A 22431-nucleotide genomic window follows, 5' to 3' on the forward strand; every position below is an offset into this window, starting at 1 on the left:
GTGAAACTTATTGTAGCTAATAAAATAAGCAAGGGATGAAGGTGTTGGGATGGGCATCTCCTTAAAGATTATAGTTGGGTTATAAATTGACCCCAATTCAATTAACTAATTAGTTAAGTAGATCAATTGATTCAATTACATGCAAATTCCAATTATAGGCACAATCACATCGCCAATCTAGAGTATAGTGCAGCGAAAAATAAATTGATATAGCGAGCTAGTCACAATGGGGAAAACTTTTGTAGTAAAAACTTCAACTAGTGATTATGTAGGTTACAATTACAACTCTCGAAAATTTTATTAATAAAAAATCAAGGTTACAAGGGCAAGGAATTTTATTCAATCCCAAATATCTACCTAAAATAAAACATACTAATCCTAACTCGATTCTGACTCATTGGACTTTGATTAATAGAAGACTTTTTCAATTTGCACGGATCTCCTATTGATGTGACTGACAACGGTTGCACAATTATCTTATCAACATAGCAACCTTACAACAACAACAAATTGATTGCAATAGTGTAACTTTGCAATAGTTTCATGTAAAATACCAATAAGATATTCAATGGTTGGAGTTGAAGACTTTCTTTGGTACATAACCATTAGTGCACAAAATTCGCAGCAAGATCCCCTTCCTTTCTTTTCTAAACTCACAAGTTCAATATGTGGAGGTTAGGATTTTTCTTTAAAAACCTTTCAGTTTCTATCTCAACAACATTATTTAAAGTGGGGCTTAATAAGCCTTTAAATAGGCTTCAACTAGGTTACAAAAACTTAGAGCTTGTTTGGTTTAAAAAAATGGTCACTCAGTTTTTGTCACTTATTTCTCATTACTCGTCACTCATCATTCATCACTCAAAATATCTCAATTTTCACTTTACATAACTCAAATATTTCAACCTTTTTGTGGGACCCACACCTGATCACCAAGTCAGTACAATTCAGTACCTTCTGTTAGTCTACCAGCGCCCATTCCCCATTTCATTCACTTCTCATTTCCCCTTCACCCCTTCAACAGAGTGCCTCTCCCAAAACCCGAACCCGAACCCATAAAAATGCATTGAAGCTCCCTCGCCTCGTCAGTGTGTATCGTCACCATTTCAGAAGCTCCTTCACCTCGCCTCCTTCTCTTCCTTCAAGTTTGTGACTTTTTCTTATCTTATGCTCTGTTGCCACTCTTATGCTCTGTTCCCTCATTTCCCCCATTTGGCCCCTGCCCCTTACTCCGTTTTCTCTCTTAGTTGCTTCACTTTTTTTGTTTATGAGTGCCTCATTTCTTTTCTCAGATCTTCTCCATTTTATTGGTTTTTGAGTTGAATGTTGACCTGGGTATGTATTATTTTCTTCATTTTTTGTGTTGTTTTTCTAAATGGGTGTCTTATTTTTGTTTTGTTTTTTTAATGCAGTTTTGGGTTCCTATTAACTATACCATTTTGTGTGAAATCCTTCTAAATGTGGAAGATTCTAGGGCTTCCATTTGTTTTCGAATCTAGGTTTTGTTTAGTTGTTGAGAAAACGTAGGAAAAGAAAAGAAATTTTTGTGCCCAAATCACTTTAGTAGATATTGTATCGTTTGATCAATTTGGGAAAAATAAAATTACATAAATGGCAGTGATGACAAAACTAAGCTAATTTTTTGTGTACTAAGATTGAAGAATTCTTTCCATTGACTAGATTCCTTGTTCTATAATAGCTGGCTACAAAGATGCATGGTAGGTCACCCAATAATAAGCAACTACCAAATAGAGATCTAAATAAGTCCCTAATAATATGCTCATTTTCACTTGGTTGTGCAATATGTACAGGAAACTTGATAAAAAAAAGTTACGAACCCACCTCTTACTTCGAAATCGATGCAAACCATTCTTGATCATAAAATGGCCTTGTTTGGAATCATAAATTGCAGTGAAAATGTGTGAAGGCTGAGAGAGGGAAGTGAGAAGAGGGAAGTGAAAATGTGTGAAGGCTGAGAGAGGGAAGTGAGAAGGGGGAAAATTTTTAGGAAAAAATTTGGGGAGAACTGAAATGAAACAGAGCTACCAACGGTAATAACTCAAAGCCTGTACTGGACGTGACAATGCACTAACGAAGGGGCCCACAACTTCATCTAATTTACTGACTTGCCATTGAACTCAGTTTTTGAAAACTGAAAATAGGTGAAACCCGTTTTCAGTTTTGGTCACTCACATTCATTTTATTGAGTTTTGGAGTGATGAAAACTGTGACTAAAAACTAATCCAAACAAGAGCTGTGTTTTGAAAACAGGTGGGACCCACACGATTTGGATGATGAAAACAAAAAACTGAGTGATTTCACTCAAAACTCTCTTCATCCAAACAAGCTCTTAATTACAGTCATTTTAACTAAAAGTGTTTCAAGCTAATTCAGAATTTACAAATCTTACCACCGCGCACCCTTGATGCGGTAGTCACTCCACAAGTATAAATGCTTGTGAGGTGTGGGAGGCAAGGGTCGGGGTTCAAATATTTAAAAAGGAGCTTCACATACATATACACTTAGATTAGACTAGAGTAGAAATTCTATCTTGCATATATATATATATATATATATAAGAAAAAAAGAGAATTTACAAATCTTGATCTATTGGCTGGTGTCGAGATTTAATTAAGCTTGATCAATTGATTTGTAGTCAAACCTAGTATTGAGGCAACAAATTCAGTAGTTATTGAGCAGTTTTCTTGTGTCTTCCACATAGATGTTCAACACTTTTGGACACTAAAAATTAAGACTCAAAATACATCATTAAGTACGTTTGGAAGCAGTATACTAACACCTAAAAATATAACCTTAAATATTTTCCTATCAAAATCAGTTTCAAAAGTCGACAATTAGCCTTGTTCTATAATTTGTGTCATTACTCATTATCTTTCTAAGTTTTTTCACTAGTTCATAAAATGAATTTTTGACTTTGTTTTGTTGTTTTTGTTTTTTTGTTACTGCATAAATAAGTTAGAGCTAGGGATAGAATCCAAGACATCACTATTTTACCGTATGCAAGATTCTGTCGTTGGAGTGTCATTATCTTTGTAAGCTTTTCACTAGTTCACAAAATGATCTTTTAACTTTTTTCCCCCCTCCTATATTAGCTGAAAACCAATGGTTCATTGACAATTAATCTCCTTAAAAAAAAAAAAAAGAAAGAAAGAAAGAAAGAAAGAGATTCAATCCATAAGCAAGGTTACACATAAACATGAGATTATAATTAAAAAAAATTTATAGGTAAGAAATCCTTGAAGAAAAAAATAACACATAATAATTTCATAGGCAATTTTAATACTTGTTTAGATAATAAACAATGATTAATCCACAATTATCACACTTTTTTTTTTACCCATCAATCATAATAATAACTTTATTATTATCTCAAATAAGTTGTCAGTAAAAACAACCTACTATATAATTATCCAAAAATATATGAAAGTGAGCACACATAATAGACTGGCTATTGTTTTTTTTTTTTTTTTTTTTTTTTTTTTGCTTCTCAAACTCAAAATGGCGCCGTTTCCAAAGCTACAAGTCGCTGCATCTTTAGTAGTTATCGACCCCTAATTACTACCCTCGAAAGCACTCTGTCGTATTACTGTTTCTATGGCGTTGAGGGCCTTCCAATTTTTGAAACCCTAGCCTAGGGTTTCAAATTTCAATTTCTGGAGCCAATTGAAGAACCAAAAAACCCAGGTACACTTTCACTTTCTTCTTCATATTTATTCATTGAAAAATTCCTAACTAATTGGACGGCTACGATTGTGCAAGATTGTGATTAGACGATCCAGGATTTTCCCCAAAATTTTTTTTTTTCAAATTTTTGCCTATTATTAATAAAGGGAAAAGAGTAAAGATCTGGGATTGAAAACAAAGCACGCGAGAATTTGTTGCAAGCTGTGTTTGGCTGCAAAGAAAACGTTATGAAAGTTTCATAAAAATTGAATCTTTGAATATTTTATAAATGTTCCTTATTGTTGTGAATTTTTGTGCATTTTAAATAGAATTTGTTACTCTTCAAAAAGGAAAAGAAAATTATTGTGGGTTTATGAAGCTGCATTGCTTAAAATTGGATTGAGCTAAAAAGCATGACACAGTTTACAATTTACTTTGATTAGCTTCTGTGTAATGCTTTTGATTTTTCAAAAAAATTAAAGAACAAAAATTTTCATGTGTGTTATTTGACAATTAGCTAACTTGAAAGGAAATGGTTTATTGAACTATTGAACCATTTTTTCTAACTCTATCCCTCATGTGTGGGTTCATACTCTCTTAATAAGTGGGACCCAACATGTGAAATTTTTAAAGGGTTAAACTCAAGACTCATGATAATATCACTGTGATAAATTATCACTTATCCTAAAAGCTTTAAGTTGCTAGGAAAATGTTCATTTAGAGATTTGTTCATTTTTCTAACAGTTTAATACCTGCTTATACATGTAAAACTTTAGTGACTCGAATGCAATTTGCGTATATCTAATGGCAGATTTGTTGATGGAGGGGTCTTAAGAAGTGTTGCAGTACAAGACTTGCATGAGAACTTTCGGTGTTTTTGTCGAACAGAAGTAAGTTATATGGCCATGATTTTTGGGAGAAATGAAGGTTTAGCTGACAGGGGATTTGTGCCCTGAGTAAAGAGTTTGCTAATTATAGATATAGCTAACAAGATCATTGCTTAGTCATGAATGTCTCAAAGGCCAGTTTAAATTATTCAGTGTAACTATTGAGTGTTTTATTTCCTTTCTAGAAGGTATTTTTCTATTAATATGGGCTATTAAACTTGCATTGCACAATGCTTTGAAGTTTGAAATCACCAAGCTATGTGAGTACTTGCAATTGAATGTGAATGTTTGGTTGTAGCTTGGGATAGATTTGTCCTAATATGTGCTGCATTGTTGGCTGTAGTCATGGACCGAGAAGAGAGAATTAAGAATGCATGCATGAAGATTGTGGAGTGCATAAATGCCATGTCTTTTGTAAACTTGGATGACCAACGGGTGCATTCACTAGTGATGATGCGAGAAATAGCACGTGGGGTTGTTGAAAATAAGGATAGAAAGGTAAGAGAGAGAGAGGGGAGTATGTGCAAATTATTTTGATTATCATGTTGATCACTCTCATTTGTTGCATTGTTACTTTATAGGTAACTAAGAGTGATGTGACTAGGGCTTTGCACTCTAGTATTGAGAAGATGGTAAGTACTACTTATATCATGATAAGTTGTTTTACATTATGTTTTCATTATGTGATGATTGATGGCAATGCAGGCCAGTTCATGCAGGGATATTGTGTATAAATTAAGTAAGATGTCATATAAAGGCTTAGATGACCAACGGATTCAATCATTATTAAGGGTGAAAGAGATTGCAGCTAAACATGCTAAAGTTGCAAGTGTTGAGAGTGATACTTGGATTAAAGAAAGCTTGGCAGGGGAGGAAATGCAGCCAAGCAGTGTGGATGTCCTGGTTGGAGGTGCAGAAATTATGGTGGTTGAAGAATCGCTGGCGGAGGAAACTGAGCTAAGAAATGAAGACGGTCATAATGTGGTGCAGAAAAGGCCTGTGACTAGGGCAAAACTCACTGGCAAAAAGGATATGCAGATTGGAGAGGTACAAAGGAAGATGCCTGAAGATGAGCCACCAGAGGTGGAAGCTCATTTTATAAACGAAAATGGTAAAAATCAGTTGCAGGAGATTTTGTCACAACCACCGCTTCTGCAATCTCTTATATGGCCTCCAGATGACTGCATTACCTTAGATTGGATCTGGACATTGATATCCACAATTAAGCAGTTTTCACAGAATCATCCCCCCTCCGAGTTTCAATCGGTAATGCCAATTTCTGTGGTGGATAAACTAGTTGATAATGCTTCAAGTATCCTTTCCAAAGAACCAAACTGTGTGAAAATTGATTGCCATGGAGTGGACTCAAGAGTTGTTGTAGTGGGTGACATTCATGGCCAGTTCCATGATTTGCTCCATCTTCTTGAAAATGCTGGTTTTCCCTCTGAGAATCAGTTCTATGTTTTCAATGGTAACTATGTAGATAGAGGAGCATGGGGTTTGGAGGTATTTTTGCTCCTATTGGCTTGGAAGGTATGTGATATGAATGATATTTATAGTAGTTGTCCATTTGCTTAATGCTCATTTTTGTTTTTTAGAAAAAGCAAAAGAATGGAGGCAAAAAAAGCATATGTAAGCAATTATGTATCATGTACTTGTTTTGGCGGCTAAGTAACACAATTATATCTTTCTATTGTCTGTTGTACGAGTTGTATGATTACTTTGTATTCATTATTTTGATTATGCTTATTTTCTCATCTTAGTGATTATCATAAATAATATAGTGTTTTCTTCATTGAAGAAAGAGAGCAGATGGTTCCCCACCCCCTCACACCACACCCCCCACCTGTGAATATGTCTATAATAAATTCCTGGATTGCTTTAAAGAGCTTCCTTTGGCCTCAGTTATTGCTGGATCTGTTTATACCACTCATGGAGGGCTTTTCCGTAGTACACGCATTGCATATTCACGAAGATCTAGAAGAAAAAAGACACAGAGGCTAGAGCTTGGTTCTTTAGAAGAGTTATCTGCAGTTAAAAGATCTCTAATAGATGCTCCATATGAAGGCCCAAATATGATATTAACTGATGTGCTATGGTCAGATCCATCACAGAGGCAGGGTATATGTAAAAATCGAGCTCAAGGACGGGGTTTATGGTGGGGTCCTGATTGCACTGAAGCTTTCTTGAAAATGTCCAAGTTAAAGGTAATAATTTTCTTTGTAGCTGTTGAAAAATTAAGTTGAAGTTTTCTTGTCACAATTGAAGCTACCTCTAACTTATTTTGTCACAATAGAAATCATATTAGATGTCAGTCATTTATGGAATTAATATCACATATGGTCTCTTAAATGGTCTCATTTTTAAAATTCTTTTTTGTTAACTTTGGCTAAGGCTGGAGCTAATTTTTTTCCCCTTTTTTTTGGACTGCGTTTTCAACGCTATGCTGGAATAAAAAATAAAGTCATTATGGAATGAAACGATTCAAATGTTCTTTTGTTTGGTTTTGTGGACATTTGATGTGACTCATTGGATTATTAAATGGTTTTGTGAATTGTATAAGAAAAAAAAGGATTAATCCCTAACATACTAGAGCCTGAAAGGTTAAATAATCTGCCTTTTCTGACCTCTACCAATGCAATTAGTCCATAGGAAGCTTTAATATATATATGTGTGTGTGTGTGTGTGTGTGTATTGATAATTATAGTAAGCTTTAAAATTAAATATTTAATTAATAGCCTTAAAAGTTTCTAAAACTATGTTGCACAGCAAAGAGGATCCATTTCTTAAATTAGGAAGGATTTGAGCTCCTCACTTCAATCCTTCACAAGATATGCAATTGACTCTACAAGAACCCTAAAACATACTAAAGTTGAATATGACATGATGGAGGTTGAAATCAAAGGATGTCATCTTTGATGTGCTGCTTCTACCTAAAATCTCCTTTAGCAGAGAAGAAGCGTTCCACCTCCACTAACTGATCCACATAAAGATTTCTTGCAGAGCATACCATTACTGCTCCTACTGGATCCAAGAAGATTCTCTTCAAATATTTCAGCCCCTTTGCAACCTGACCATTTCTCAAATTACTTATAGATATATAAATTGGTAAGATTCCGATGATTCAGCACTTCTTCACAGGTAGTAAAAGTGTCTATATGAAACTTATACTATAAGTGGAACCATAATGGCCCATTCTGACACCAGGTACTTGATGAACCTTATCACATCTTCTCCCACCATCCAGCTTTTTCCATGAAAAAGCCTTGGTCATGCCGTCTGGATCCAATGCCTTGTTCCCACTTGTATTTTGAAGAGTGAGGCTAGTAGGGGTGGCAATTCGTGATCACGTGTTAGGTTCGTGTCGTGTCGACTCATGAGTACTTAACTATATAGGTCAACCCTAACCCGACATATTTATTAAACGGGTCAGGATTCCTCAACCCTAACACAACTCATTTATTAAACGGGTTAGTCTTGTCGACCTGTTTATCAGATTTTATCGAAATGAAAAAAAAAAAAAAAAAAAAAAACTGATTTTAGTATTAACCAAATTGATATTTGGAGTCGATCGTTGCTTGATCGGCGCGGTGCTGCGATCTGGAGCTCGGAGTTCGCCGGCAAGCTGGAGCTCTCGTTCTCTCTGCGTTCTCTGTTCTTTCTCTGCGTTCTCTGTTCTTTCTCCCGTTCTCTCCCTCTCTTGCATTTTCCGGAAATCGTTTGAAGGTAAAATAAAAACGTAAAACGATTTCCGGGTCAAAGCCATATTTTACACGGTCAAAGGAAATTGATTTCCGGAAAATACTATTTTCAAAACTAACCAAACGCCCTATTTTACGGAAAATGATTTCCTGAAATCATTTTCACCCAAAACAAACGCAGCCTTAATATATATATATATGTGTGTGTGTGTGTGTGTATTGATAATTATAGTAAGCTTTAAAATTAAATATTTAATTAATAGCCTTAAAAGTTTCTAAAATTATGTTGCACAGCAAAGAGGATCCATTTCTTAAATTAGGAAGGATTTGAGCTCCTCACTTCAATCCTTCACAAGATTGCAATTGACTCTACAAGAACCCTAAAACATACTAAAGTTGAATATGATATGATGGAGGTTGAAATCAAAGGATGTCATCTTTGATGTGCTGCTTCTACCTAAAATCTCCTTTAGCAGAGAAGAAGCGTTCCACCTCCACTAGCTAACCCACATAAAGATTTCTTGCAGAGCATACCATTACTGCTCCTACTGGATCCAAGAAGATTCTCTTCAAATATTTCAGCCCCTTTGCAACCTGACCATTTCTCAAATTACTTATAGATATATAAATTGGTAAGATTCCGATGATTCAGCACTTCTTAACAGGTAGTAAAAGTGTCTATATGAAACTTATACTATAAGTGGAACCATAATGGCCCATTCTGACACCAGGTACTTGATGAACCTTATCACATCTTCTCCCACCATCCAACTTTTTCCATGAAAAAGCCTTGGTCATGCCATCTGGATCCAATGCCTTGTTCCCACTTGTATTTTGAAGAGTGAGGCTAGTAGGGGTGGCAATTCGTGTTTACGTGTTAGGTTCGTTTCGTGTCGACTCATGAGTACTTAACTATATAGGTCAACCCTAACCCAACATATTTATTAAACGGGTCAGGATTCCTCAACCCTAACACAACCCATTTATTAAACGGGTTAGTCTTGTCGACCTGTTTATCAGATTTTATAAAAAAAAAAAAAAAAAAAAAAAACTGATTTTAGTATTAACCAAATTGATATGAATTATGAAAAACCAAACAAATAAATATTTTTAATATAAAATTCAGAACTAACGAGTAACTGCATCACAAATAATCATTCAAAATTAAAGTATATCTCAATATCATAAATAATCAATCATAATATGTCAAAGAAAATAAACAACAACAACTAATAAGTTTATATACTTAGGGTTTGAATGGTATATTAGTAAAATGTTATTTAATTAAACAAGTTAAACAGGTCAAACAGGTTTCATGTGATGGACAATACAACCCGTTGATTAAACGGGTTAGTCATGTCAACCAAAATATGACACGATCCTATTAAACCTCAATCCATAACCTACTAATTTCGTGTCGTGTTATGTCGAGTTCGCGGGTCGTGTCCAATTTTGCCACCCCTAGAGGCTAGTAAAAGCTTATTACTTGGTATTCGCTCAAACTTTCAAGATTATTAACATACATACAATCATGTACACCAATTAGGTTCTAAGCAAATATTGAGAAAAAATTAACTGAGGCAATAATTTTAGCTCTTGGCTCAATTATCTTTTGTTAGCTCCATTTTGTGAATTATTTATGCATAAAGACTCACTTTCCAGATCCCCTTTTAATTTTTTTTTTTTTTAATGCTTGTGAACACTGCCTCTTTGTTTCTACTGTAGTTGATCATAAGATCGCATGAAGGTCCTGATGTGAGGACTGGTCAGCATCTTTTTGGCGATATGCTATGTGGGTACAGCTTGGATCATGAAGGAGAATTAGGGAAGCTGTATACGCTGTTTAGTGCTCCGGATTACCCTCAGGTTGAAGATTTATCTCTAAGACTTGACCCTTAATTTTTTTGGTATGTTTAATTTTGTAAGTGACATTTCTTAGTCCTGTGTGATAATCTTTGCAACTAGCTACAGATTTGTATTTCGTTTTTCTACATCTGAAGGGCAGTCTGTGTGTGTGTGGACTTACATTTAAATAATGGAATGCTCCTATTCTGTTTATATGACAACTATCAACTTTCTACTTGGAAAAAAATAATGACAACTATAAACTTTATATGTGAATATCGTTGATGGGACATGACTTTGGAATTGACCAATATGAGCATTTCACCTTATTTCTCATATGAGAAAGTAAGCATAATTCTTCTGTACAAATAGCAACATATAACCACGACTAGAATTTCTGACTTTGATTACATTATGTGTTATAAAATAATAAATTTTCTTCTCAAATAAAACATGTCTTTTAATTATAGGATTGAAATTTGTGTGCTTTGGCTAACAGGTTGCAGGGTTCAGATTTATTCTATGTCCTAATTCTATCTTTTGGTTGCTTTAACATGAACTATCTTCATTTTTTTATTAAGTTGGTAGCATCCAACACCTGGAGAGTGGATTATAGATGTTTATTCTATACATTATGAATGTGTAGACATGTTGCAACATGGCAAATATCGTCAACAAGCAGGCCTTTGTACCCCTTACTAAACTAAGATTTGACTTACACTAGAGATTGTTTTGCAAAACTTAGTAATGTGCCACCAATTAGTAAGGTTGTGTGCGTCAAGATTGAGAGGCCGTGACTAAGATTAATAGAAAATGAGGAATCCAATACACTTGTGGTCTGCTCTTTTGGTGTCTTTGCATCCCAAATGAGGGTTTCTATAAATGACTTCCATATAATGGAATGTGCAATTTGTTGCTAGCTTGCTAGTTGGTGTATTTTCTGGATAGTAGTTTTTCTACTTCTCTTTCTTTTATGGGCAGAAATTTCTGAGTATTTTATTTGGATTTTACATTTGAAAAGAAAATTAAATCTATTGGACTTTCTACAGTATGCATTATTAGTAAAACGTGGTAGCTCTTGATGTTCAAAGAAAGGAAGTTAATGTCAACTGCTACGGAAGTATTCTTTTTTGGGTACAGAAGTTGTATTCTATCTCAGATAACAGTTTGCAAATTATGCAGTTCGGTAGAAAGATATTTACCAATGAAGGAGCATATGCTGTACTTCAGTCTCCTAATTTTGAAAGTCCTTCCTTCCACTCATTCAAAGCTGTAGAAAAACCAAAGGTATGGATTCCAACCTTTGATTTTGGCCCCTTGCCGATGGATAAGTTTGCACTTGTATGCTTAGAACACCTGCATCTAGCTGCAGGTTGGGGAAATGACATTAAAGCTTTTTGAAGGGTTTCAGTTTGATGTAACTCATGCCTGCATGAACATATCCAATTAACTTGATGCAACTTGCTTCATCGAGACCTCACATCATCAGTAAGTTAATATTTTCTGGAGGAAAAGTAGCCCTTAATTTTTTTTTTTTTTTTTTTTTTTTAATTCTGGTTTCAAGTGAAATATATGATGCTCTGACTAATGTATTGGGTCTTAGATTCTTTGTGTTGTTCACAATGGTTGTTTTAAATTAACTTTTCCTGCTGCCCTTGTTTAGTAAAGAGAAATGCAGCTTGAACAAATAAGGTATAATGTTGTTCTTTATGGTGCAATTAGGGTCTGATTCTTAAAGACCCAACTCCACTTTATTTTTACTTTTGGGAAAAAAATTCTTAAGTAGGTTTGTCAACAAGGCATGAAGTTGGATTTCTTCTTTTAATCAATCTTTACAAATAGGTACTTTCTTTTTTCTGGCTACTTCATCTCTTTAATGAAGTAGTCTTTTCTTAATACAATTTTTCTTACTTATCAAAACAAAAGAAAAGAAAAACAATCAATCTTACAAATAGATGATTCCTCTGTCCAATTTTGAAATGATATATATATATATATATATTTTTTTTTTGGGGGAAAAAAATCAATCTCAGGTTTGGTAACTTTTTCTTTAAAATGGTTTCAAAGTAGGATTTGTTTTGCTTTATATCTTGCTTATATGGAAGATGGAATCAATGTGACATTATCTTCAAGTCGGAAAAGATTAACCATCTTTTCTAGAAAGTTGGAAGTTTAATACGTCTAAGAAATTCCAAAAGAAAATTTGAAAGCTGTGAAATGCATGTAATTTAAGGTAGATCAATTCTTGTAGCATTACATTATAGTATTATATGTTTGCACTTATTACTTTTTGGTATAATCTAGAATGTCTAATCATTAGAGTATGCAGTATTATGTTTTGTTACATTTTCCCTGCTCACGTGCTCAATTGGGATTTCAGTTGCTATATGAAGGGTTTATGTTACTTATTCAAAAAATATATATATATATATATATGAAGGATTTATGTTAAATGCCCATGACCCTCACACTTGATTTTAATGCTCCTAGCAGCTATTCTCCATTTACCATAATATTATTCTTAGAAATGGACTTTCTTTGTTAATTAGCATGCACAGTCCTCAATGGTCGCCATCTCTTCGTTGCAAAAATCTTCTCCAGTTGTGATGGCTTCTGGGGTTGACTTTGAGGCACTAGGCATTTCTAATCCTCCTTCTTGGAGTGTTCTTTTGCCGAATGATTTGGGTGGCACCCAACTTGTTCAAGTTCCACAGGCTCCTGAGGTGGAAGGACTACCACTACCTCCCAACTTAGAGGTAATAACATCTTTTTGGATTACCCATTCTTATCATCTTCGTCAGAGGTCTAAACCTAAAGTGTGCAGGAGCCTCACAAATCTGCTTATGAGTACTTGTTCAAGCTTGTTGCTGGCCTAAAGCATATGCTTCAAACAAGGGTGAGCCATTTTCACATTAATCTTCTCTATTCCTCTTACGTGAGAAACTAACGTGATATTCTTTGAGTAGGAAATTGAGAGTAAGGGCCAAAAGAGGAAGCGAGACAATTAGGTCAGCTTAGAGCCAAGGCAGCTCTGCTACAATGGCTTGATATGTCAAGCATCACCAGAAAAATGATTTTCTGGAGATGTATCCAAATGAAATGTATATAATACCAAGTAATGTGATTCATTGATTCTATGTTTATGTAGATAAACACTCGAGCATTTTGTATCAAATTTTCAAAAGAGTTGATTTAGCATTTGTGATCTTTATTCAGTACACTTTCTTAGGAATCTAACCTTTGTCTAAATCTGTGAGAGATGAAAAATAGAGAGAAAAATGCACAAAGAAAACAATCAAACACAAGAGTTAAGTGATTTGGCGATGTGCCTATGTTCATGAAATTGCAATGATTTCACTATATCAACAAGATGAATACAGAGGTGGCCATACAATACAGTTTATAAAAAAAAAGTGCGAAGTTAGCAAGCCTTTGCTCTATGGATTAAGTCTAAGAAAATCTCTCATTTAAAACTGTAACGCTTCTATATGCATTTTTACTTTGTGTAGATGGTCTTCGCAACACCTTTTTTATTCATTTATTTATTTAGTTCATGGTCAGAAGTCAGGCTTAATGGAAAGATAGCAGATTGTCATTCCATAACTGAATGAGCTACATGGTTCACAGGTGGTAAGGGAGCCAGCTGAGTTTGGGCTTACTCACTAATCACATAGAAGATTTATCTCAAAAATTACTCAACACTATATTAGGGGTAAATGATGGACATAATGACAACATTTGTTATCTAGGAAATTATTTTGAGGATATTGATGGAAGCTAAAAGGTCTTACTAAAGCTAAAAGTTGCACTCATTTCAAAATACTCGAGTAGACAAGGAAGAAAAAATAAAAAGAAAGAGAAAGGTGATTAAATGGATTATGATTAATCTGCTGTATCTTTCATCCCCAATCCCTTGGATCAACTGGCTTGCTTTGCTTCAATAAAACCAAAAAATAAAATTTAAATTAAAGACAAGTGTCATGGACTATCTAAAAGCTTCATTTTCTATGGCAATTAAAATAACTATCCAGCCCACAGCTCATTTGATACTCAATAAAAAATATAGATATAAACATTAAGCAATACAAGACAAAAAAATAATTACCTTCGTGGTTGTCTAGGAGAGTACACAACTGATGGAAGGTGAAGAGTGCAAGCCTCTAATTGAATAAGATTCTCAAAATAGCAGATATTTTGCACAACCCTATTCTGCACAACCCTATTAGGGAATGTGAATGCAAGCTTGTTGGAGAGCGCAAGCTTGTAATTGAATAAGATTTCCAATCTCATTTTATGAGTTTTCAATTTTATGAGCTTATAAAAGGTATTTTATGATAACAAATTAATTGTCTAACATAATGTTTTAAATACTTTGATTATCAGGCCTATGTTACTTTATGATGGATAATGCTGGAATATATGTGGAAATATGCTTAAAGTAAAAATTTAAAATTTGGAAGACAAAATAGATTAGTTAAAACAATTATGTTGAGAACTAATTTTTGTGACAAAAATTGCAACCGAATGATATGTGTATGGATATGTGTTGGGTGGTGTATGTTTATGGGGGAAAACGAATATTGTGATTATCAAATGCTGTTTGTCTTTGTGTTAGCGAAAATTTAATAATTCAAGTTGTATTACACCCCAGAATTTGGTGGTAGATGGAGTGTCCTAAAACATATTGATATAGATATTGTTTAAATGGGAACCATGCTTCTGTACATAGGTCATTCTATTTTGCATATTGGATAAATGAAAAGAGATTAAAGAGATTAAACACTTTGGTTTACATCCTCCAATAAGAACATTGCACATGGTCATATCACTAAAACATAAATACATCTAATCAGACATGATATTATCTTAATAAATATCATATTTCAAATTTTAAGTAAAAGGTTGATGTGATCTTATTAGGTGGGGTAGGATATATTAAGTAAAAAACTAATGTGTCAATATTTTATTGGATGTTGTAAAACATGAATATTATACCCCATCCTTATCAAATTTGAACTCAAAACAAAAATAGTGATTATTTTTTTTTGGAAAAAGAGTTTCAACCTATGACCATTTCAATAAACATAATATTTTAAATTTTAAGTAAAAGACTAATGTGAATATTAGGTGTGGTAAAATATATTAAGTTTTAAGTAAAAAAACTAATGTGACAATCTTTTATTAAAAGTTTTAATACATGGGGTATTATACCCCACCCTTACCAAATTTGAACTCAAAACAAAAATAGTGATTTAAAAAAAAAAAAATTTCACCTATGATATCTACTCTTAATGATTGTTTTTTATTATTAGACTAACACGCCATTTCAAATCCCAAGGGGGGTGGGGGGTGGGGGTGGGGTTGTATCTTTAGTACAAGAAATAATTATTCATCAATAATAGATAGTTCTTAAATTAACGAATAGTTATTCCTTCGTATAAGGACTCTAATAACTATTACTCACTAAGTGTAATAACTATTAAAATTAAATATTTCAAAATATTTTCATATGCACATTACAGTTTTAAAAATAAAAAATCATAAAAGTATATCTCTTTTCAAATGCATAAACTTCCCATATTTAGAGGGAATAATTATTCCAAAATAATAGATATTCCTTAAATTGAAAATTAGTTATTCCCCTTAATAAGAACTGTAATAGACCAAGAACTTCATAAATTCAAGAGAGAGAGAGAGAGAGTGAGAGAGTCTAGCCAACACCAAATCCATCCCAGCATTGAAAATTGTAATTCAGTGAAGAACTACTTGACATCTTAAATGAAGAATTTTTTTACACATTTCATAATCATACAAGGCGACTATAGGCTATGCACTACAAATCCCCTAAAATTAAGTAATAATAACCTACTTCATAGAAGTGCTTTACTAATGACCAACGAAAAGAAAAGCACATCTTACCCCCTTTGCCAAATAGAATTTTTTTAGGGTATTTTTATCTCAATAAACAGGGATGTGTCCACATGATTAATGCATCTACAACTCTTAACATTGGCCATCCTCGCAAATCAAATCATCCTTCCGCTTACGTTTCTTAGTACTCTTCATTCCAATTTTTTTTGGTGAATCTCCAACTTCATCCATCAAATATTTGTGCACAATATCCTTGACCTCATCAAGTAACTTCCTATCCTGGAAATCCATCCCATCTTCTGAAAACTTACTTAGCATGTCTGCGATTTCATTCAAAGCTTCAACCTGTAAAATTATTAAAAACCAAATATCAAGAAAAAAGAAAAGAAGAACAACAAATTAAATAATATCTATTGTTGAGATTAGTAAACATCAAATAGCTAGTTATGCATAGCCTTACTTTTCCCTTAAATTCAGACTCAACAGATGTAAGCCTCCCTACAAATTTACGAGTAATTTTCTCGTACCACTGCATGTACTCCTTTTCGTCCACATCATCATCACCTTCCACGACATAAAATCTACGCATTGCCCACTCATCAAGCTCATATTGCATTTTACCCAAGATGTCAACACCATGATCATATGCACGGCTCTTTCTCTCCCATCGATGAACATCATTTGGAATTCCTTGAAGCATGCCAAATTGCCTAAGGCAACGATCTGGGAGGTGTCTTTCTGCCTTTTCAAAGCAAATGAGCATAGTCCTTGATGCCCGCAAGGTCAAAGTATTTTTAATATCTTCTGGTATTACTGTATGGTCGATATCTTTGTAAGGAAGCCACTCTACCTGTACGTGAAAAGCACACCAATTGGATAATATCTTCTAGATAATACATATAAGAATTGACACTGACTAGCATGCATATAAACTCACATCAGAAGGTTTAAGAGAATCCAAGGCTTTCCGATAGGAGACTATATTACATTTCATTCTGGAACCACTTTGTTTTCCTTTCCACCAGAGCACCAATGGGAAGCAACCTTGGTTTGGCTCCTGATTGAACTTTGGTCGGCCAACATTCAGGCGATAATAACTCCAACACTACAGATATATAACAAAGAATTGAAGTCAGCATTATGACTGAAAGTCATCAACATAGCCAAATTCCAATTGCCTCACCAATCAATAATTTACATCACAACCCTGCCCCCCCGGCAGTTATTTATCTGAAACAAAAAGAGAAGCAAAGAAAACAGTTATTTATCTGAAACCTGGAGTAAAGTCAAAGAGCCGCTAATGGTGCTTTGTGACTTTAGTGAAGCATTGCCAAGTGCTCTATATAAGAATGCCAATGCTGCTGCACCCCATGCAAACTTTCCCGCTTTGTCAAAATCCTCAAACAATGAAAGGTACATGACAGGGACTTTGTTACCAGTTGTTGTGGAAAATATTGTGCTGCCTACCAGGTATAGAAGGTAGGCACGTGTTCGGCACTCAATCTCTTCCACTGTTGCATCTTTGGGACATTGAGAAAAGAACTCTTTCAACCAGGTAAGCTTCACCATTCCACCAGTTAGGTCCTCTGGTACTCTTCCTAGTAATTTTTCACACAACAAGCTGGGTGTGCTGCTTGTTACACCTATAACAGGCTCTCCATCAATTGCTAGTCCAAGCAAGAGTGCTACATCTTCAAGGGTTATTGTTATTTCTCCAACAGGCAAGTGAAAGGTATTTGTTTCTCTCCTCCACCTCTCAACTAGCGCTGCTATGAGGGCACTGTCAAAATTAATTGCGGGAATCATTCGTAAGTGATGAAATCCAGCCTTCCCAACCAACTCGATTTGTTCAGCTGTGAGCTTCCATTGGTCAAGCAGTGAAGTGTGTTCATGACATCTAAGCACTCCTCTCTCCTTTAAATTTGCAATGAAATTATAAGCAATTGCAGTCCTTTAAAATATTGGGAAAAAACAAGTTGAAAAAAAAGGAGAGATATGATAGATATTGTCAAACCTGCCCATCCCAAACTGCTGAAGAGACATGGCTATCTTGATCATAAAGTACAACATTATCAATTGGACCAGGATCTCCAGTGGTCTCCATTTGAGCTTTGTAACAAACTACAAGCAAAAAAGGGAATGCTAAAGTTAGCTCCATATGGTAGTAGCTCAAGAGCAGTAATTCCAGCTAAAAAAAATAACTTGCGGTAGCATTAAACTATTTTCAAGTTGATTTTCAGACACAACAAATATTTTGGCCAGTTTAGACCTTGAATTGACAGGACTCACATTTGCACGACCCTTAATACATAGTTGAACAGATAGAGATTACAAAAAAGACAAACAAATGGTTAAGGCCATTAAAATCAATGCTTTCTTCATTGTACACTACCCTTACTTCAAAAGACACAGAGTTTGAATTGGAGTGTAAAGTTGAGGCTCCTTCCAATATATACAAAAGCAAAGAAGAGCCTAACTTCCATTTAATTTACCTGAAATTATTCACTTTCCCTAACCAAAGCAAAAAGTAAGAACATTTACAACTAAAAAAATGAATGAACACCACAAGAGTAAAGTCATTTTAATTTAATACAACTTTCTTCACTGTACATAAAGCCGTAGTTCCATATGCAAAGATCAATAATTAAACAAAAAGCCTAACTTCCATTTTAATTTGTAGCAAACACCCAATTTCTCTAAATTTTAGCTCTCCCTTTTGAATTCTGTCTTCTGTGTCCAAAAATATAAAGATTAATTTCCCAGATAATAAGGAAAATAGTAAAGAATTCAAGACTGGGTTTTTATTGAGCAAATCCTAAAAGCACTTTCCTTTCTTTTATTTCTTACTTCTTACAAACAAAAATGCTTCTCTACATCATCAATTACTATATTCTTCCTTAAACAGCTTGATTAAACCATGTTTTTCATCGAAAACTTTTCTGGGTATTTTCCCATAGAGGCAAACAGAGCTTTAGCAAGCAATTGCAGCCCCAAACCCACAAATTAATTAAAACCCAGATGATAAGATTAAAACCCAGATCAAATATAATATTTAATTTAAAAAACTAGGCCAATTAGTGGTAAAGGTTCAAGCTTTCAAATTCAGTAACGAGAAAAGCAAACACACAAAAATAAAACCTTGACGACATAGAGGAGAAAAAGAGGAAGAAGAAGAACGACATGACTAAAGAGTAATTCACATTCACTGACCTGAAAAATAATTTAAAAAAAAAATGGTATATTTGGCGAAACGACGATGTGCAAAGTGGGAAACTTGTCGACGACGGCCACGGAAGTGTCGTACTTTGTTTTGAATTGGGGAACTCTGGATTTAAAAAAAAAAAAAAAAATCTTTAAATTACGAAAGTGTTAACTGATAAGATGATTTGAAAAAGGCCAAAAAAAAAAAAAAAAAAAAAAAAAAAAAAGGAAGAAAGAAGAAGAAGAAAGGCTCGGATAAGAATAATACTGGATGGTTTTGGTCCTTTTGGACCTTTCTCAGCTCGGCCCAATTCAAAGTCCAAAGTACAGTACTGAGTTTTAACTTTTAAACTCACTTTGATATAATTTTATTCTAATTATTATTTTGTATTCTCTTATAGTGTTTGGTACGGGGTAATGTTTTAAGATTTGTAAGAATGTTTAAAAATTTCTATGTTTGGTTGCAAATCACGTCAGGAAATCAGATACTAGGGAAATTTGGATCCCCCCTTTAAACCCTTCTCAGTAAGAATGTGTATTCTCTTTAAAACAAGTGAATATTCAGATTCCCAATCTTAAAGAAAATTGTATTTTTTATAAATTAACAATTTTAACCTTTCCTTATTATTTAACCAATTAAGATAAAATATAAAACAAATTATCAATATTTTTTTTCCTTGTCTTTATCTTTTCCCGCCAAAATAACATAAATAGGATAGACAATTCTGTTGATATATTCTTTAACAGAGTTCTATTTAGGTTTCACCTGTGGGAAAAAAAAGTTTGAAAGGGACCCTCCATTATTACCAAGTATTTACTTTTGCTGTTGTGTATGTGTTACTCAACAAATTATTAATAGTTTATATTTTGTTTTTTATTATTTATTTAGGGGAAGTTTTTTTAAAGGACTTAGTAGTTCACATTCAAATCTAAGGATAAAATGAGAAAAATAAATAATTCATTTAAAATTTTTGGGAATAAACCAAACATTATCATCTCATATTCTTAGGAATCTTAAGAGATTCCCAATGAAACCAAACATAAGAATAGCTACATTTCTAGGCATCCAGATTGCAAGGAATCGTATTTCTAGGAATTTGGATGTTAGGAGTAATGTGAATTCCCTCATACTAAACGCAACATCAAAGTTTTAACTTCTTTTGCTTCTTTTGGTTGTTTGATTGGGGATGTGAAGGTTATAGAAGAATTCTTTATTGGTTTTACTATTTCTCCTGTTAAGAGACAAGGAAATTATGTTGTTCACAATCTTGCTAAACATGTTAGTGATTTAAAGGTGTGAATGAAGAGTGTTCCTCCACATCTTAATATTGTAATTGTTGCCGACTTGACATCCCTTATTTAATAATATTAGCTTATAACCACCTACATATGTATGAATACATTTAAATATATACAATAAGATGCATAATATAATCTTTATATATATAATTTAAATACTATTGATAGTCATTTTTATATTTTATTAACTTTGAAGCATTTTTTTTAATGATTAATTTATTTTAGACTCTTTGGTTTTTGTACTTAATAACTCACTTAGATGAATATTTATGATGTAGTCCCATATTTGATTCTAAAATTAAGAAATAAAAATCTTTAAAAATAAATAATTTAGGATACATGGCGAAAAATTGGAATTCTAATTTGGAGTTCTAATTTGAATTTCTCTTAACTTCATATATTATATATATATATATATATATGTAAGGACCAAATTTGGGTCCCTAACCCAAATGACGGATGAACTTAGACCCAAAAACCAATATAATGAATTTATTGAGAGTGAGTTAGAAAACTGGGCTTTAATGAGTTGGACAACAAATTAAGTGGATTCAAATGACAAAAAAAAGAAGATAGACTGATTTAATCTAAAGAAAATCATCCTTGGCATTGTCCGAGGAGATCAGTTCTTATATATTTCTTTCAAGTTTGGTTACAAATTTAGTTCTTGATTGCTATGGTGTTTTTCTCTTGATTTTTTAATCCCCATTTTCTCAGAGTCTCTCTTCCATTTTATACTATTTTTACCATTCATCTCCACCTTCCACGTGCATATCAGATTGTTGGTATTGATCATCGTCCCATCAGCATCTTCTTTAAGTCTTTAGGTAGCAGTTGTAAGACTGAAAGTTACTATTCATGTATCACTTCTTTATTAATGTGGCCAGAGAGTTAGCTGCAGAGTATTTAATACGGTGATAGCAGCTTTCTCTTGAGATATTTCATGGCTTTTTCCTATGTCCAGTTCCTTTTTGATACTTATCCTCATCTATAGAACGATCCAGAACGTTACTCTTGATGGCAAAGCACGTCCCCTGACCTCGGCTTTGCTTAGTCGAGGAGGGATTCTTCCTCGAACCACCCTTTTGGATGGTTCTAATCATATCTCACTTCTTTACTTACTAAGACGAATCCTCATGAAAGTGTTTACCCGTCCTTGAATTGTTTAACATTCTCAGATTGCGCCCTTGACCCAATATATACATAGATATGGGCTCCTAGGCCTATCAACCCTACAATATAGATTACAACTTTCTACTTCTCAAAAAAAAAAAAAAATTACACATGATGTGAAGAGTATGAATACTATTGAAGGTAAAACAGTTAAAACTCACAATTTTGCAGTTCTCAAATTTGGCTGAAGCTTTTCTTATTTATTATTTTTACTTGATAAATTTGATAGTTAAGGATGGAGATATTTAAATTTTGAATGTTTTCATTAAAAAATATCATGAGGTATTAGTCAAGTTACAAGGCTCTTTACAATTTTAAGGAGCTTGAGTAGCACGTAGATCTCACTACAACAAAATGTATTTTCGGTGATGAAAATTTTTGTCACCAAATGTCCTCATTTCTTTGCCTATAACATTCGGTGACGAAACTACTTTTTGTCAAAAATACTCGTCACCAAAAGGATCAATTATTTTTTTAATTTTTTTTTTGGCAACAAAACCATTTTGTGACCTGATATTTTCCTCGCTAAATTCATTATTCAGCAATGAAATAGTTTTGTCGCCAAATGTATTTTATTTTTTATTTAATCATAGTTGGTAACAAAATATTTCGTCGTTAAAACCAAAATTTTTATTTATTTTTTATTTTTCCATATTAGGCAACGAATAGTTTCATTACCTAAACCAATATTTGTTTCTTTTTAGTTTATTTTATTTTAAATTTTACCATGTTATTTGAATAAAATTTTCATCACCAAATGTTGTTTACGTTTG

The 22431-nt window shown here is 33.6% G+C and overlaps 2 protein-coding genes across 3 annotated transcripts; one reads left to right on the plus strand and one right to left on the minus strand.

The window, feature by feature from the left end:
* The first annotated feature begins 3506 nt into the window (after nt 1–3506).
* LOC112034397 (serine/threonine-protein phosphatase 7) lies at nt 3507–13329 on the plus strand. The gene is made up of 11 exons (XM_065764847.1): nt 3507–3702; nt 4493–4571; nt 4912–5066; nt 5150–5200; nt 5274–6143; nt 6374–6775; nt 9995–10135; nt 11297–11455; nt 12673–12870; nt 12939–13010; nt 13081–13329. Exons 3-11 carry the CDS (start codon nt 4914–4916, stop codon nt 13120–13122), a joined length of 2088 nt encoding a protein of 695 aa, XP_065620919.1. The 5' UTR covers nt 3507–3702; nt 4493–4571; nt 4912–4913; the 3' UTR covers nt 13123–13329.
* Nucleotides 13330–15851: 2522 nt separating this feature from the next.
* On the minus strand, nt 15852–19331 carry LOC112034406 (protein MAIN-LIKE 2). 2 transcript variants are annotated; one of them, XM_024067235.2, is made up of 6 exons: nt 19196–19331; nt 18000–18106; nt 17261–17899; nt 16923–17090; nt 16446–16835; nt 15852–16330 (listed from the first exon to the last, which is right to left on the minus strand). In XM_024067235.2, the coding sequence occupies exons 2-6, from the start codon at nt 18087–18089 to the stop codon at nt 16118–16120; spliced, it is 1500 nt and encodes a 499-aa protein (XP_023923003.2). In that variant the 5' UTR covers nt 18090–18106; nt 19196–19331; the 3' UTR covers nt 15852–16117. The 2 variants fall into 2 exon arrangements, with proteins under 2 accessions (XP_023923003.2, XP_023923002.2); XM_024067234.2 differs by lacking the exon at nt 19196–19331 and having other exon boundaries at nt 18000–19105.
* Nucleotides 19332–22431: the final 3100 nt, after the last annotated feature.

The sequence above is a fragment of the Quercus suber genome, unplaced genomic scaffold, assembly GCF_002906115.3.
Source record: "Quercus suber isolate HL8 unplaced genomic scaffold, Cork oak 2.0 scaffold_587, whole genome shotgun sequence".
Lineage (NCBI taxonomy): Eukaryota > Viridiplantae > Streptophyta > Magnoliopsida > Fagales > Fagaceae > Quercus > Quercus suber.